The 18,139-nt window shown below is 39.9% G+C and overlaps 1 protein-coding gene across 1 annotated transcript in view; it reads left to right on the plus strand.

Moving 5' to 3' along the window:
• chchd3a (coiled-coil-helix-coiled-coil-helix domain containing 3a) overlaps positions 1-18,139 on the plus strand; it is a 276,683-nt gene that overhangs the window by 188,184 nt on the left and 70,360 nt on the right. Inside the window, exon 5 of the mRNA XM_059987076.1 lies at positions 11,106-11,189. Within this exon, the coding sequence (XP_059843059.1) occupies positions 11,106-11,189 (84 nt within the window). The remainder of the gene's footprint in view (positions 1-11,105; positions 11,190-18,139) is intronic.

Below are 18,139 nucleotides of genomic sequence, written 5' to 3' on the forward strand. Positions count from 1 at the left end.
TAGCAGCAATCTCATATCTCATGAAAAGCAGAGGTTAAACATAAATTTTACACCATTTTTACAAGATAACAAAATGTAACTCAGTCTTACAGGTTCTATTTGATTCTTAATGTGCCCTACAAAGGGTTCGAGCTCCTTAAGGCAGCTGACAAATGACAACAATACACATCCTAAAAATATTTTTTCAACATTATTACCAATGAGAGTATGTGAATTATGTTGACAATCAGGAGGATGACAAGCACAGAACCTATGAATCTTTCTTTGGAAAGAAGATTGTGCATCACATGGTTTATGGAAGGTAGAATTTGATTTAGTTATGGTACTCTGTTTCTTCCCACCACTTGCATTATTAAATATATCAGAATAAACGTTTATGGAAGGTGATTACCTGACTGCCTAAAATTGGCTCTGAAGCTTACACTTTGGAATGCACTTCATTATTTTTGGGTATGTTGTATGTATTTCAACTTTAATGTTCAACTTTAAATTTGGATTTTCTGTTGCCTCATGTTCACCTTTTATTCTTCCCTGCCTATTTGTGGCAGGTGTCTGCTTCTTCATTCCGAGGTTATCCTGAGCTGACCCTGGTGTTTGTTTTCTCTCCCGGTATATCCTTGCAAATTTCTGCCAGGAAGCTGCATCCTCCTCTCTTGCCATTAAATATTTAGTCTACCTTTTCTATTCAGTTTGTTATTCCTAGTTTCTGGCTTCAAGTTCTTCTTTTTATTGTGATACTGTTTGAGTCTAGTGAGCATTCCTGAGGTTACTGCCTCTCGTCGACAGTTCTTGCTAATTTAGATTTCCTTTTTTCATTGAAGCCAGCTTTGAACAGCAAGAGCCCTTGAGCCTGCTACCCATGTCCCCATGGGTGGCAAAAGTCGAGGGCTTAGGAGGTGCCATTGAGGCAGATATTCAGTAGCCTCATTGCATGTTCTGGATGGTATACACTGTACCACAGTGTGCTGGTGGTAGACGGGTGAATGCTTAGAGGATGGATGAGCTACCACTTACACTCCTGGATGATTGTGTGTCCAGTATATGGCAGATTGGTTTTGGGATTTTATGCTGGTTTTGTTGTTGGGGCATATGAGTTTCTGCTCAATGGTAACTTCAAAGTTATCGATAGTTGGGTCCAGGCAGTGGTAATCCCATGCACTATTAAGTGTTAGTAGTTAGATACATATTTTGGAGTTGGCCTTTGCTTCATGGTTTTCAAGGTGGCAACCATTATTCCGGAAGGCAACAGTAACCTGCCCAAATTGGACACGTTACATTGGACCCTGGCTACATTGGACCCTTTCCAGTTTGCTTCCCTTCAGATTGATCCACTGATGATGCAATAGCCTCTGCCATTCACTCTGAACTGTCCCACTTGGAAAATGGGGGCTCATCTGCCAGATTGCTGTTTGTAAACATCAGTTCAGCATTCAACACCAACATATCGCAAAAACTGGTGAGGAAACTGTCTGTGCTGGGTCTCAACACCTCCAGCAATTGGATACTGGACTTCTTAACATTGAGGCCACAGTCAGTCAGGGTGGGCAGTGACGCCTCTTGTCTCATTACGCTGAGCACTGGTGCTCCCCAAGACTGGGTGTTTTGCCCGCTGTTGTTCATACTGCTGACGCATGACTGTGTCACAGGATCCAGCTCCTGCTCACCCCTCATGATAAAAAGATGGTTGATAAAGAAGTAAATATCTTTTCACTCTAAGGGATGTATGTGGGGGAGCTTCCGGAGGCAGTGATTGATGGCTTATCTATCTTGTTGGCAGAGGTCCTGGATTTGGATAGTAAAATAATTACCTAGTATTTTGCAACAGATGTGCCCGTCATAGAGAGAATGAATAGTTAAGGTGGTCGATGGAATACCAGTCAAGTTGAAGGGGTATAGTCATCTACTAACTCCAATGTCTTGTAACAGAAATTCCTACAAAAAGTAGTGGATATGGCCCAGTCCATCACAGGTAAAGCCTTCCCCAACATTGTGCAGATTTACATGAAACGTTGTTGCAGGAATGCAGTATCCATCATTGGAGACCCCCAACACCCTGGCCATGCTCTCTTCTCGCTGCTGCCATCAGGAAGGAAGTACAGCAGCCTCAGGACCCACACCACTAGGTTCAGGAACAGTTATAACCACTCAACCATCAGGCTCTTGAACCAAAGAGGTTAACTACACTCAACTTCACTTGCCCCATCATTTAAATGTTCCCACAACTTGTAGTGTCACTATGTTCTCAATATTTATTGCTCATTTATTTATTATTATGATTTCTTTTTGTATTTGCACAGTTTGTTGTCTTTTGCACACTTGTTAAACGCTCAAATTGGTGCAGTTTTTCATTGATGCTGTTATAGTTATTCTGTAATGAATTAATCTCAGGGTTATATATGGTGACATATACGTACTTTGAAAACAAATTTACTTTGAACTTTGTAGAGTACTATGGCCTTTGGCCCATAATGTAGTGCCAACCTTTTAACCTACTCTGAAGATCAAACTAACCCCTCCCTCCTACAAAGTCCTCTGTTTTCTATCACCCTTATGCCTATCTAAGAATCTCTTAAATGGCCCTTATATACTTGCCTCTAGCACCATTCCGCATCCACTCACCACTCTATGTATGGATCTTAGCTATGACAGCCCCCCCTTATATTTTCTTCCAATTGCCTTAAAATTATGTCCCACACTGCCCCAATGATGCCTTGGGCAGGGATGATCTTCCAGTACATAAGGCATGACTCCAGACATGAGATTAATTTCTCCCTGTTGCCATTGAGTTTGTTTAGTATTACCAGAGCTTCTTGCTAAGTGAAAATGCTGACTTGATGAAAATGGCCATCAGTCTTTCTTCTTCTTTGGAATTCATTTCTTTGGTCTATGTTATTTCAAGGTTGAGATGAGAGAGATTCATGAAAATTGGTTGTCATAGGCAGTTCCATACAGTTGTACCAAGAATTTTAATAAATAGAACAAAATCACTTCCACATTTTTCTTCTGAGCCTTCTTCCCAGTCCACATTCTATCCAGGTTATTCTCCCCCAATTTCGTCAAATATGTCTTTTGTCTGCCTCTTGAACGTCTAGCCTTGTTACTTTTAAATGGGCTTCTAGAGAAGTGTTCCAGGTAATTTTCTTTGATGCCTTGTTTGATGCACTTCAGCCATGGGAATTAACTCCCACAGAACCTAACATGTACAGTAAGTGGGTTTACCACTATTTCTTCCAAACTCCAGATAATATAAGCTCATTCTATTCTCTTCCTGTAAAAATACTTTCATACATTTAATCAATCCAGTGAACGGTTGTTGCATCCACTTTTAAGCAAGTGTTTTCTTCCCCGAATAAAGAAACAAAAATTTCTACATAATTCAGCTGCGGTCTCATTAAAACTCTAGTTTTTGTAAGGCTCATTTTCTATTTCACACGGGCCACCTGCAATGAAGGCCAATATGTCATTTGCATTCCTAATTATCTTCCTAACCATGTTCATTTTCTGCAATTCATGTCCTAAGACCTCCAGATTACTCTGGATAACAATATTTACTCTTCTCTCACTTTCTTAATTAATGTTTTCATTTCCATGCTTTCTGTGAAAGCAGATAGTTTCTCAATATTCCAGAATGAACTCAGGCATGTTCTTGCCCAGTTACCTCACAGGTGTGTGCCTTTCATCCTGTTATGGTTCGCTTTCCCAGCCAGCTTGATTTTACAGTGTATTTTGGCACATAATGCTTGCCCTTTGAAAGCTTGTAATCCGGTAATTCTGAAGAATTGATCATTTTAGTGTGATGCCATTCAGAAAATTGCTGTTTCATTCCTGCTGTGTTTTCTGGCCATTCTGCCTATTTAGTCTGCTCCAATTCTATAATGCTTATTTATTATCCTTCTCAACCCCGTTCACCTGCTTTCTCCCTGTAACCTTTTACACCCTTACTAATCAAGAACCTGTCAACCTCTTTTTTAAATATACCCAATGACTTGGCCTCCATGGTCATCGTAGCAATGAATTCCATAAATTCACCACCCCCTAGCTAAAGAAATTCCTTCTCATCTCCGATCTAAAAGGATGTCCTTGTATTCTGAGGTCCAAGGTTACAGCGCTGTAGGAAACATGCTCTCTATGTATCTGGGCCTTTCAATATTCAATAGGTTTTAATGAGATATTCCTCCCCACAATTCTTCTAACCTCCAGTGAGTATTGACCCAAACCCATCAATCACACCTCGTACATTAACCCTTTCATACCCGGATCATTCTTGTGAACCTCCTCTGGACTCTAATACCAGCACACTCTTTCTTAAATAAGGGACCCAAACCTGCTCACAAAACTCCATGTGTGATCTGATCAATGCCTTATAAAATCTCTGCATTAGACCCTTGTCTTTATATTCTAGTCTTCTCGAAATGGATTGCATTTGCTTTCCTTACTACCAACTCAACCTGCAAGTCAACCTTTAAGAATATTACAGAGAAATCCACAAGACATTCTGGTAATAATAAAATGAGTGGACATCAAAACACTTAACACAAAGGAATTTGGTTGTATATTTCACCGCACAATCAACCCAGTGTCAGAACGTTACCACACAAGTTCATCAGGGCACTATCTGAAGCATAGATGGCCTCCTGCAGCTGCTTCAGGAATGTCCTTGCCATTGTAAGGCTGGAAGACAGATTGCACAATATTCAATTCCAAGTCCTATCATATTCCAGATCCTATTTCCTCTTTTATTCCTATTTTATGCTACTTAGTTACTTTGTGTCCTGCACTGTGCTGCTACTAGAAAACAATATATTTTATGTGAGGTATCTAACAAAGTGGCCACTAAGTGTGTATTTGAAGTCTTATGCTGCTGTAGCCTATCCACTTTAAGGTTTGACATGTGCATTCAGAGAGGCTCTTCTGCACACCGCAGTTGTAACATATGGTTATTTGAGTTATTGTCGCCATCCTGTCAGTCCGGTCATTCTTTTTTGACCTCTCTAATTTACAAGAAATTTCCATCCTCAGAACTAATTCATTGTTTTTTTTTGCACCACCTCTGTAAACCCTAGAGACAGTTGTATGTGAAAATCCCAGGAGATCAACAGTTTCTAAGATACTCAAACCATCCCTTCTGACACCAGTAATCATTCCATGGTCAAAGTCACTTAGATCACATTTCTTCCTCCATTCTGATGTTTGAACTGAACCTCTTGACGTGAGCATGGTTTATATAAAATCATCTGCATGATTTTATGCGTTAATGAGCAGTGCAGCGGTGTACCTAATAAAGTGGCCACTGAGTGTGTGTGATAAAAGCTAATACAGCACAATAAAGGAAACACAAGAATATCTGCAGATGTTGGAAATCCAAAGCAACACACACAAATGCTGGAGGAACTCAGCAGGCCAGGCATCATCAATGGAAAAGAGTAAACAGTTGATATTTTGGGTCAAGACCCTTCATCAGGACCGGAAAGAAAGGGGGGAGATTTCAGATGAAGAAGGTGCAGGGAGGGGAGTACAAGGTGGTAGGGGATAGGTGAAACCAGAGGAGGGGGAGGGAGTGAAGTAAAGAGTTGAGAATTTGATTAGTGAAGAAGAAAAAGAGCTGGAGAAGGGGGAATCTGATAGGACAGGATAGAAGGCCATGGAAGAAAGGGAAGATGGAGGAGCAAAACAAGCAAACTTGTTTCCTCTCTTTCCTAGTTCTGAAGAAGGGCTTCAGATCTGAGTAATTAACCCAAATTCTTTTTCTGTAAGTTATGTCTAATCTAATGAGTATTACAAGCATTTTTGTATTTTTCAGTCTGTAATCTTATTGTTTCAAGGATAATCATATATGGATGAGATATTGGCCTGAAAAATATATAACATAGAGACATAGAAAACATACAGCATAATACAGGCCCTTCGGCTCACAAAGCTGTGCTGAACATGTCCCTACCTTAGAACTACCTAGGCTTTACCACCCATAGCCCTCTTTTTTTTCTAAGCCCCATGTAGCCATCCAGGAGTCTCTTAAAAGACCCTATCGTATCTGCCTCCACTGCCGCCGCCGGCAGCCCATTCCACGTACTCACCACTCTCTGCATAAAAAACTTACCCCTGACATCTCCTCTGTACCTACTCCCAAGCACCTTAAAACTATGCCCTCTCATGCTAGCCATTTCAGCCCTGGGGAAAAGCCTCTGACTATCCAAATGATTAATGCCTCTCATCATCTTATACACCTCTATCAGGTCACCTCTCATCCTCCGTCGCTCCAAGGAGAAAGGGCCGAGTTCACTCAACCTATTCTCAAAAGGCATGCTCCTCAATCCAGGCAACATCCTTGTAAATCTTATCTGCACCCTTTCTCTGGCTTCCACATCCTTCCTGTAGTGAGGCGACCAGATCTGAGCACAGTATTCCAAGTGGGGTCTGACCAGGGTCCTATATAACTGCAACATTACCTCTTGGCTCTTAAGCTGATGAAGGCCAATGCACCATATGCCTTCTTAACCACAGAGTCAACCTGCATAGCAACTTTGACCGTCTTATGGACTCGGACCCCAAGATCCCTCTGATCCTCCACATTGCCAAGGGCCTTACCATTAATGCTATATTCTGCCATCATATTTGACCTACCGAAATGAACCACTTCACGCTTATCTGGGTTGAACTCCATCTACCACTTCTCAACCCAGTTTTACATCCTGTCAATGTCCCACTGTAACCTTCTACAGCCCTCCACACTATCCACAACACCCCCAACATTAGTATCATCAGCAAATTTACTAACCCATCCCTCCATTTCCTCATCCAGGTCATTTATAAAAATCACAAATAGTAGGGGTCCCAGAACAGATCCCTGAGGCACAGCACTGTTCACCGACCTCCATGTAGAATATGACCTGTCTACAACCACTCTTTGCCTTTAGTGGGTAAGCCAGTTCTGGATCCACAAAGCAATGTCTCCTTGGATCCCATGCCTCCTTACTTTCTCAATAAGCCTTGCTGAAATCCATAAACAGTACAACTACTGCTCTTCCTTCATCAATGTGTTTAGTGACATCCTCAAAAAATTCAATCAGGCTCGTAAGGGCCAAACCTATGCTGAACATTCCTAATCATATTATGCCTCTCCAAATCTTCATAAATCCTGCCTCTCAGGATCTTCTCCATCAACTTAGCAACCACTGAAGTAAGACTCACTAGCCTATAATTTCCTGAGCTATCCCTACTCCCTTTCTTGAATAAGGGAACAACATCCACAATCCTCTGGAACCTTTCCCCTCCTCATTGATTATGCAAAGATCATTGCCAGAGGCTCAGCAATCTCCTCCCTCACTCCCCACAGTAACCTGGGGTACATCCTGTCCAGTCCCAGTGACTTATCCAACTTGATGAAGAGCACATCCTCTTCCTTAATATCTACATTCTCAAGCTTTTCAGTCCACTGCAAGTCATCCCTACAATAATCAAGATCCTTTTCCATAGTGAATACTGAAGTAAAGTATTCATCAAGTACCTCTGCTATTTCCTCCGGTTCCATACACACTTTTCCACTGTCACACTTGATTGGTCACTTGGGATTTTCACACACAGCAGTCTCTAGAATTTACAGAGAATGGTTCAAAAACCAAAGAAACATCCAGTGAGCAACAGCTCTGTAGGCAAAAATGCCTAGTTAATGAAAAAGGTCAGAGAAGAAAAGCCAGACTGGTTCAAGCTGACAGAAAGGCGACAATAACTCAGATAACCAGGCGTTACAACAATGGTGTGCAGAAGAGCGTCTCTGAACACACACGTCAAACCTTTAAATGGATGGGCTACAGCAGAAGATGACTACATTTGGTTCCATCCTGTACTCAATAAAGTTGCATATCCATTGCAGCCTCTTTAATTCACATGCCCACATAGCTTTTCATCAAGGCATGCTTGCATAACCTTTTGAGTTTCTACTTATAAATTTGGATATGTGTTTTTCAAATTCCCTTAGTGGAAATTTTTCCTAGTTTGGCCTTCATTTTCCCTTTATGGATCATGGTAACTAGATCCACCCCCCCAACTACTTTCAAAGGAACTTTTGTTTCTTTTTACCTTTGTATCTTCCCGGCAAAAATGCTAGTTTTAGAATCATATCGCCTACGGCATTATTTTGGATGAGCATTGGTCTCAACTCCTCTGCTTTATTACATAAAAAATAGAACATTTACAGTACGGTACAAACCCTTCAGCCCACAATGTTGTGCTGACTTTAATCTACTCTAAGATCAATCTAACCCTACATTCCATATATTTTTCAATTCTGATCCCCATTCAAGTCAATCCAAAAGATCTATCTCATCTTTGGATAATACATAAATCTGTACAACCCATCTGAGGTCATATAATTTCTTGGCAAAAGAGTAATTTACCTTTAATTAGAAAGCATGTAGTGCTGTTCTTGCTTCCAGGAGACACTTTGAGCTATTGGTTTTCGTTATCTTGTAGAGCCGCACCCTAACATTTTGCAATTATAATCAGTTAATTGGGCCATTGGTTAATCGGGACAGCTGCTTATTTGGGACAAATTATAAAGAACAAAAACTAATTGAGAAAATAGCTGGGATTTTCTTTATTTATTTGGGACACTATGCTGCTTAATTGGGACAGGAGACTGCTGCCGAGCAGTTTTTAACTTGAGTTAGTTGCATGCACATGCATGACACTACACCATACGTAGAGCAAACAGTTCTTAAATAACAACAGTTACATGTGTTTATGTTCTAAAAGCAGTGATTTTTGTCACTAATAGTTTGTAAGGGATAAGCAGTAAGACAATTTGAAACTGTTATGCTCACTGTGGTTTCAAGCATTAAGGAGTGAAAATGAAATGATTTTACTACTTCAGGTTAGGAGCTATGAAGACCGTAAAGGTATTGACAATTATCTTGAATGTTACAGTGAAAATGAAGATTTGGAAGATGCAATTGTTGAAAGGATTGTATGAAGGCAGTCCATTCTTTGTATGAGGTGTCTGCCCTAATGTTGTTCATTTACAATCAATCAAAAGAACACAACAGTGCACTGAATGAAATCCTCTGTTGATGACTACTAGGAACTATTACACAGTTTTATAGTACTGTAGTGTAATTGGTAATATTCTAATTTGTTCTGTATTTGATTTAAACTCAGTTAAATGGTAGTTTATCTTTTTATACCTTTTAACTGTTTCCATGTAACTTTGGCTAATTGGGACAGCCATTAATTGGGCCAAAATGTACTGGTCCTGATTTATCCCAATTAACCAGAATCCATTGTATATGGGACAGGGTGAAATTTAAGTTAGGTTGTGGTTTATGAAATTAGTTAATGAACTTGTGCTACAAAACTCATGAAGTCGAAACACTAAATAATGACAAAACTGGAGTTTTCTAAGTCAGCCTACTGATTTTCTCCTTCACACAAAGCTAAATTGTCAAGACATTCATTGTTTCTGAAGATGAAAAATTAAGAGTAAATAAGGGAGATGATTCTACTTCAAGTTCACTCCATCATTCTCTCCACAAAGGATGTGTAGGGATTGTTCATTATAGAAGACATTGCTTCAGAGTATTATTAGGGCATCTATATTCCTAGCAGCAGCTACTTCATAAAGGATTCATCAAAAGACTTTCAAGTTTCGCAGAAGTCATTATAGTGCCTTGAAGGACATTGAGAGCAGAAGTAAAACAACAGTATACTCTTAAGATTATTTCACAGGGGGAAATATATTTGATTTAAAAAGACAAATAGTTATTTTACAGTTATAGAAGAATATAGTTAAGTGTTTTTGCTAGCTTTTGGTCAAAAAATGTCAGATCTATCAGAATTGTCTGCAGTGAAGTCATTGTGCCTTCACGATTTGAATTAACCAGCAGCTAATCTAAGTGAAGTGATTAGTGAAGTTGGTCAATTAGTAGTTTCGCAACTACTCATTTGCTCTGCAATTTTAAATTTTATTTATATTATTTGGAGATACAATGCAAAATTGGCCCTTCTGACTCCATGAGCCATGCCACCAACAACCCATTAATTTAACCCTAGACTAATCACAAGACAATTTACAATGACCAATTAACCTACTAATCCTTGCGACTTTGAACTGTGGGTAGAAATTGGAGCACCTGGAGGAAACCCATGCGTTCCACGGGGAGGACATACAAACTCCTTACAGAGGAGGCTAGAATTGAACTCCAATGCTCTGAGCTGTAATAGTGTCATGCCAACCACTATGCTACAGTGACGTCTGTTATTCCTCCAGTTCAGTCTCTCAAAATGAGTTATGGGCACCTGACTTGATTTTCAGAGATTATTTTTACATCTGACTTACTTACAACCCATTATACCACTGGTGTTTAGAGCAGCAGTGAAGGTCCATCGCCCCTTTCAGTGTTCAGGGCTTCCTTCGTCATGTCATTAGCTTCCTGATAGTTGTGAAAACTATCAGTCACACAAGTCCCAAATGCAGGCTCAGGAATACTGCTGCACGCATGCTGCTTCCGTAAAAATGTTGTTTCACCAGTCAGGGTTGTTAATCCTGAGCGGAACCCAGCAAACCTGAAGGACCGATAGACGGCTCTTAGTCTGGTGTCTATCCTTTGACTCATTTAGCATGGGTGACCCTATGAAGAGTCAAAGCATAAACCCCTGACTCAGGCCAACGTAGCTCTCCAGGTCATTGAGGAACCCAATGACAAAGTTGTGGTCCTCTTGGAGGTTTACATCTAACAATGCAATATGAAACATTTTTCATTCACTGTATTTCTCTTGCTCCTATTTCCACAGTAGACACTGTCTGCCATTTGTCCCAGTGCAAGCAATAATGAGTTATTATTTCCTGTTCTTTCATCAGGGGACAGAAGAGTGCTGTTCACCTGCTTTGAACGGTCTTTAAAATCGTATTGTTATAAAAGAGCTAATTGCCTTGTTGAAATTTGTCTGACTTTATCTTTGAGGTGGCCAGGCTGACCGTCTATGCAGGATAGCCCAGTGTAGCGGTGTTGTACACAGTTCTGATTCAGTAATAAACAAGTTTTGTGGTCATACTATAGTGTCAATGTTATTCATTCACGAAGTTACAATTGGCTGCTCTCTTTGATTTTCAGATCAAGCAATTGAAAGAAAAAGAGGAAGAACTGCAGAAGCTCAATGCTTACTATAAGGAGCAGATGTCCAGACTGGAAAATCGGGTAAGGAATGTGTTTCTTACCTATCTGTCAGTCTATCTGTTTATTTATTTAAATATATGGTGCTGAATAGGTCCTTTTGGCCCATCAAGCTGTACACCCGCAATCCAAATTTAACCCTAACCTGATCACGGGGCAATTTACAATGACTAACTAACCTACCCGGTTCGTCTTTGGGCTATGGGAGGAAACAGGAGGACGCAGAGAAAACCCGCATATTCCATGGGGAGGACATGCAGAAGACACTGGAACGGAACTCAGAACTCCAATGTACTGAGCTGTAATAAACTAAATATGTTTGACTTTCATATACATTTGTGTTTCTGATCAAGAACTAGGTGTGTTCCAATATCCATGTGTGGGATGTTCTTTGTTTAATGAGATCATCTGATAAAATGATGAATAAGTTTACAAAGTAATAGTGACTCAACTTCACTTGTGCTCAGTTTATTAATCCTTGGTGTCTTGTAATTATTGTTCAACTTGAAACTTGATGTGAATTCCTTTTCACCTATGGTTTTTATTAAAATAGTATACACAAGAGACATTGTTAAAGCACTTCTAGTCCTTGATGTTTCAGAGAACGATGTTCTTAATCCTCTTAAAATAGAAATTGCACTATACAATGTTAGCACATAAACCACACATTGTCAAAGAATGTATTTTGTGCGTTACTTTAATCAAAGCGATAACCTTTAAATACGTTCACAGCTTAAAGGAGTGAATAAGTCCATTTGATGTGGCTCATTCTCGCTCCGTTTCTGCTCTGATTCTTCAAATTCTGTGAAGTTTTGTCGTGTTTCAAGCTGCACAGAGCAACCGCAGTATAAGCAGTTCAGAGGCTAATATTTAAGCCATAACTTTCCGAGCCAAAAATCTTTAGTGCTAGGCAGTCCAAAACTTTTATTTGCATTTTAATTACTTGCTTGTGACTTCAGGATGCCAGCACAAATTTTGTCAAACTTCCCCATCATTTCTTTTCACCAGATGCTAGAGGAGCTAATGTTTCACTGTTGATGGATAACAGGACCATTCACAGAGTGCCGGCCAGCAGTTTGGTGAATGAGCTGGACTGCAGTCACCTCTTGGACTTTATTCCTAAATATCATTCTATCGATTCCCTTCCTTCCATGCATGTTGAATACAGCAGCATATTTCCAATATTCTTTTCTAAAACCTAACCAGTAAATACTGCTCCTATTTAAAACAAGCTTTATGACTTAAGACAAATTTGCATCCTTGCTTGTCTTGATGTTTTGATTGTTTTATTTATGATTTCAGCAGCTTTAACTTTCACAAATGCAGACAGCTTGGACAGTGACCACAATCCTTTGTAAACACGTTGTATTAATTAATTTTATTACTTAACATCCTTCACATACATGAAGAGTAAAAATCTTCATGTTACGTCTCCATCTAAATGTGCAATTTATAGTGATTTATAATAGATATTATATACAACAGGACAATCAATATAACATAGAAATGCAGTTGCATCAGCATGAATTAAACAGTCTGATGGCCTGGTGGAAGAAGCTGTCCCAGAGCCTGTTGGTCCTGGCTTGTATGATGTGGTACCGTTTCCAGAGCACAGTTGGTTTCTATCTGTGATTATGCTGTTGATCACTGGGTGGCAGCTGGCATGAGCTGACAGATCTGAAGCTCAAGTGTTATGGACTCAGAGCAATGTAGCACGGCTTCAGGTTATGGGCCCTACAGTGCACACTGACCATGCTGCCCACCCAGCTCGTCCCAGTTTCCTGTGTTTGACTGGTGACTCTCTGAGCCCCACTCCTCCATGTACCTATCCAAGTTCTTCATATTGTCTCTACCTCAACCATTTCCTCGGATGGCTCATTCCATACACTCGCCACCCTCTGCATGGAGAAAGTTGACGATCAGGTCACTTTTCAATATTTCTCTTGTCCTAAATCTATGCACCCATGTTTTGGACTCCCCTACACTGGGAAAAGACTGTACCATGCACTTTTTCTGTGCTTCTCATAATTTTGAACATTCTCATAGTTTCCAAGGGATGAAGACCTACACTAGCCAACCTCTCCCTTTAATTCAAGCCTTCTGCTCCTGGCAATATCCTCATAACTGTTTAACATTGTCTTTCTTATAATGGGGTAAGCAAAACTGCAGACTTATGCAACTGTAGCTCATAAACACAAAAGATTCTGCAGATTCTGGAAGTAGAGAATGACACACACAAAATGCTGGAGGAACTCAGCAGGTCAGGCAGCATCTATGGAAAAGGAATAAAGAGTTGGCGCTTCAAGCCGAGACCCTTCGTCAGGGCTGAACAAAGGCCTGTGACCCACTGAGTGTCTCCAACATTTTGTTGTTTTTTCCCAGATTTCCGACACCTGTAGTTTTTATGATTTCCATTCATTTCCAGGGCTGTGGTCAACTGTGATTAATCTTTTCTTTAATGTCCTCACAACCTAATTCCAGTCTAGAAACATGAGACTGTAGTTGCTGGCAATCTGGAGCAACACACACAAAACGCTGGAGGAACTTAACAGATCAGGCAGCAGCTGTGGAGTGAGGTGAAGGTTCAATGTTCCTTCATAAGGATTGGAGAACAGCTTTCAGCATACTTTCAATTCTTCCTTTTGCTGACAGTTGACTCCTCTCTCTGTGACCATGTAGGTTTACTCAGGGTGCTCCAGATTAATATTGGGTTAGGGGCAGTAAGTTGCAGGCGTGCTGTGTTGGTGCCAGAAGTTGTAGGCTGCCTTGTGCATATCCATGGACTGAGTTGGTTACTGACCATACTGCCCATCTTCCCTGTATATTTCATAGAAACATAGAAAACCTACAGCACAATACAGGCTGTGCCAAGCATGTACTTTAGAAATTACCTACATTTACCCATAGCCCTCTATTTTTCTATGCTCCATGTACTTATCCAGGAGTCTCTTAAAAGCCTATTGTACCCTCCTCCACCACCGTCGCCGGCAGCCCATTCTATGCACTCACCACTCTCTGCGTAAAAGACTTACCCCTGACATCTCCTCTGTACCTACTTCCAAGCACCTTAAAACTGTGCCCTCTTGTGTTAGCCATTTCAGCCCTGAGAAAAAGCCTCTGGCTATCCACACGATCAGTGCCTCTCAGCATCTTGTGTTTCGCTGTACATGTGAAAGATAAATAAAGTTAATCTCTCAGAATACTGTTTCAGCTCTTGTACGTCCTGCTTTGTGGAATTTCTTTCTAAATTGCCCTTTTCCTGCTCCTCTCCGTACCTCTTAAAATCTCCTTTTAAAAACAAATTGCTTCCCCGTGTCTTTTTGAAAACTTCCTGTCGCCTTCATTTTCCATCCACTTTCCACTCTTATGAAGCGTTCCGATATAAATATCATTTTTATTGACATATGTGCATAATGTAGCTGGATTATTCTGCTATATTTTAGTCGTAGTGCTGATAACATTAAATAAATACTTTCTAAATCCTTAGCATTATTCCTGAGTTTTTACCTGATGAATTCTGAGAGAGGAGATAAATAGCTGAAGATGTTTTGGACCAGTAGGAGGTAAAAGCGACTGGCTTTGATTGATTGACTTTGTAATCTGTGATTTATGTGAAGTGTTCTATCAGTTTTAGAACATGAGGGACGCTACTTGTCAGTTCATCATTGAAAAGTAAAATGTCCTTTCTGTAAAGGTACATTTTGTATTCTAATCCACCAGCCGACTCATCAGAGCATTTGTTGGCAGATTACGTAAAGCAGTTTTCTTCCTTGCTGAAGAGCAACAGATGCATTATTTGATGAAGTGTAATATTTTAGTCCAACATGAAGCAAGTTCTATACAAAAATATTTCATGTGAGATCCATTATACACTCAGTGACCACTTTATTAGGTACAGGAGTGGAACCCCTGCTGTAACCCGTCCACGTGTTGTGCATTCAGAGATTCTCTTCTGTGCACCACTGTTGTAATGCATGGTTACTTGGGTTACTTTTGCCTTCCTGTCAGCTTGGACAAGTTTGGCCGTACTCCACTGATCTCTCTCATTGGCAAGTTGGTTTTGCCCACAGAACTGCCACTCATTAGATTTTTCTCTGTTTTCACATCATTCACTATAAACTCTAGAGACTGTTGTGTGAAAACCCCAGGTGGTCAGTGGTTTCTGAGATACTCAAACCTCCCCATCTGGCACCAGGAATTATTCCACAGTCAAAGTCATTTAGATCACATTTCTTCCCCATCCTGATGTTCGGTCTGAACAACTGAACCTTGTGACCATGTCTGTATGCTTTTACTCATTAAATTGCTGCCAGATGATTAGCTGATTAGACATTTCCATTAACATACAGGTCTACCTAATAAAATGGCCACTGTGTGCATCTTTCATGCTAGGAAAATTGAGGTGCGGTTGCTTAGCAGTTAACGTAACATTTACAGCCCCGGTAACCCAGGTTCAGTTCCACTGCAGTCTGTGAGGAGTTTGTACTCCCCATGACTGTATGAGTTTACTCTGGTTTCCTGCTGACTTCCAAAGCATATGAGTTATTAGGTTAATTGATCACATGTGTAATTGGGTGCTGCAGGCTTGTTGGCCCAGAAGGGCCTTTTCCCATTATGTACTCTTAACTCCAAATTTTTAAAAAATCAGTTTAGAAATGAGCAGCAAATTTCACTTGTGTTCTCCAGGAAAATATGGTGGAATTTCTAGTAATCGGAGCACTGCAATCATTCACCTGGTTGAATTATCAAATCTAATGCTGTGCTGAAGTGTCCTTAGACTTGTGTTTGGGGAACAACATGATGAAATGCAATGGAGTTTCATTCAGGTGTACAACAAGTCCATAAATAAACAGTTTTATTTTGTAGTGTGCTGTCTTTTGGAGATACGATAAACTTAAAAGCAACATTTGTTTACTTGCATGTAGAACTTCTCATAGCACTATTTAATACAAAGCCAATATTCATCCCTCAGCCAACACCACTGACACAGATTAACTGATCGCCTTACTGATATTTATAGAACCCACTGTGTATAAATTATCTGTAGTTTATCTTTTGCAGCAATGCAAGCAAATTTCCAATGCATTTAGTAGACAGTGGTGAGATTTGATATATCCTGAGATAAACATAGAACACAGTACAGGTCCTTCCGCCTACAATGTTATGCCAACCTTTTAACCTATTCTAAGATCAATATAGCCATTTCTTCCCGTATAGCTCTCCGATTTCCTTTCATCCATGTGTCTAAGAGTTCCTTAAATGCCCCTAATTGTATTTACCTCTATCACCACTCCTGGCAGAGTATTATTAAAAAAATGAAGGTACCCCATCTATCTTTACTTTCTCCTTGAATGGCATAAAAAGCTAAAATACATCTAAATGGTGTTAATATCAAGTTGCTGGTGTAGGTTCAATTTGCGATTTCTCCATCAGTCAGACATCAACACCAATAAAAAAACAATCATTTTTGAACTTTCCGATTCACTGCACAACATTAGAAGCCTTAACAAAAATATATGAGAGATGAGCTGTTCCACATTCAAAGTAAAGTTATTATCAAAGTGCATACATGTCACCATGCACTACCCTTCATTCACAGTTCAACAAAGAGATACAACAGAATCAATGAAAAACTACACACAAAGACTGACAAATAACCAATGTGAAAAAGAAGTCAATCTGTGCAAATACAAAAAAAACATAAAGAAATAAATAATACAGACGATATGAGTTGTAGGGTCCTTGAAAGTGAGTCTGTAGGTTGTAGAATCAGAATTGAGGTGAGTGGAGTTAACCATGCTAGTTCAGGAGCCCTATGGTTGAAGGATAATAATTGTTCCTGAACCTGGAGTCTGTGATCTTGCACCTCTTCCCAGTCAATGTTGCTACTCCTGATCACAGCTTTTCAGAATTCGTCATTTAGTTTCGGGACAGGACAGCCAGCTCACTGTCTGGCTTTGGCTTAGTTTGGCATGCACAAAACAAGTGAAGAGAATGGTGAGAAAAATAAAAACATCCAGTGAGCGGCAGTTCTGTGTGTGAAAACACCTTGTCAATGAGAGAGATCAGAGGAGAATGGTCAGACTGGTTCAAGCTGACAGGAAGGCGACAGTAACTCAGTAATGCGGAAGAGCATCCCGGAATGCTTAACACATTGAACCTCGAAGCTAATTTCTGGAATTCAAAAATCTCCATCACTCAATCTCTTTCTACTGCTTCACAACAGTTAAAGCAACATTTCATTGATGTTTGCCACATGTTAATATATCTTGGTAGTCTGGTAATGCTTCAAGTCCAACTTACTCTGGATCTCAACTCTAAGCTTGTTCCATTCAGCAGTTTGAAACCCTTGGTTCAAAATGAACACTCATGTCATTCTTTCTCCCCTATATCTTGTAAAACCTCCAGAACACTAAAAATAATAGTGTTTATAATTCAATTAATATATGTTGACACTTAACATGTGGAAGATCTTGTTCATTAGTTATGAGAGGAAGTTTCTGTTACTGTGACAGGCCTGTAAAACCGCTTTTAAACATGGCAGTCCTTTATAATTTTTGTAATATATTAAGATCATTAAAAACAAAATTGTAATCTTTCACCGTGAGTGAACATCGTGACTGTTGCTGTGAGTGGAAGCATTGATTAACAGTATCTATTCCCAGCTTTACTGCAGATTACACCATTAAGCCAGCTCAATCTTTTTCAGCTGCCGACCCAACAAGCATTTTGCGTGTCTTTGCATTCATAAAACCAAGCACCATTTTGTGCAATGTAAATTCTGCACAGATTGTCATTGATGAGTTCAGTTTGTAATTCAATAAGATTAATTTTTATAGAATTTGCAGATAACGAGCAGCACAGCACTAGAGAGGACCTTTTTAAAGACTGAAACGCAGCACTAAAGGCCTCTTCCATTATCATTATGAGCTCCTGTAGGCCAAAATGAATATTTTTTCCCTAGACTAAATTAT

Source organism: Hypanus sabinus, chromosome 13 (assembly GCF_030144855.1).
Source record: "Hypanus sabinus isolate sHypSab1 chromosome 13, sHypSab1.hap1, whole genome shotgun sequence".
Classification (NCBI taxonomy): Eukaryota; Metazoa; Chordata; class Chondrichthyes; order Myliobatiformes; family Dasyatidae; genus Hypanus; species Hypanus sabinus.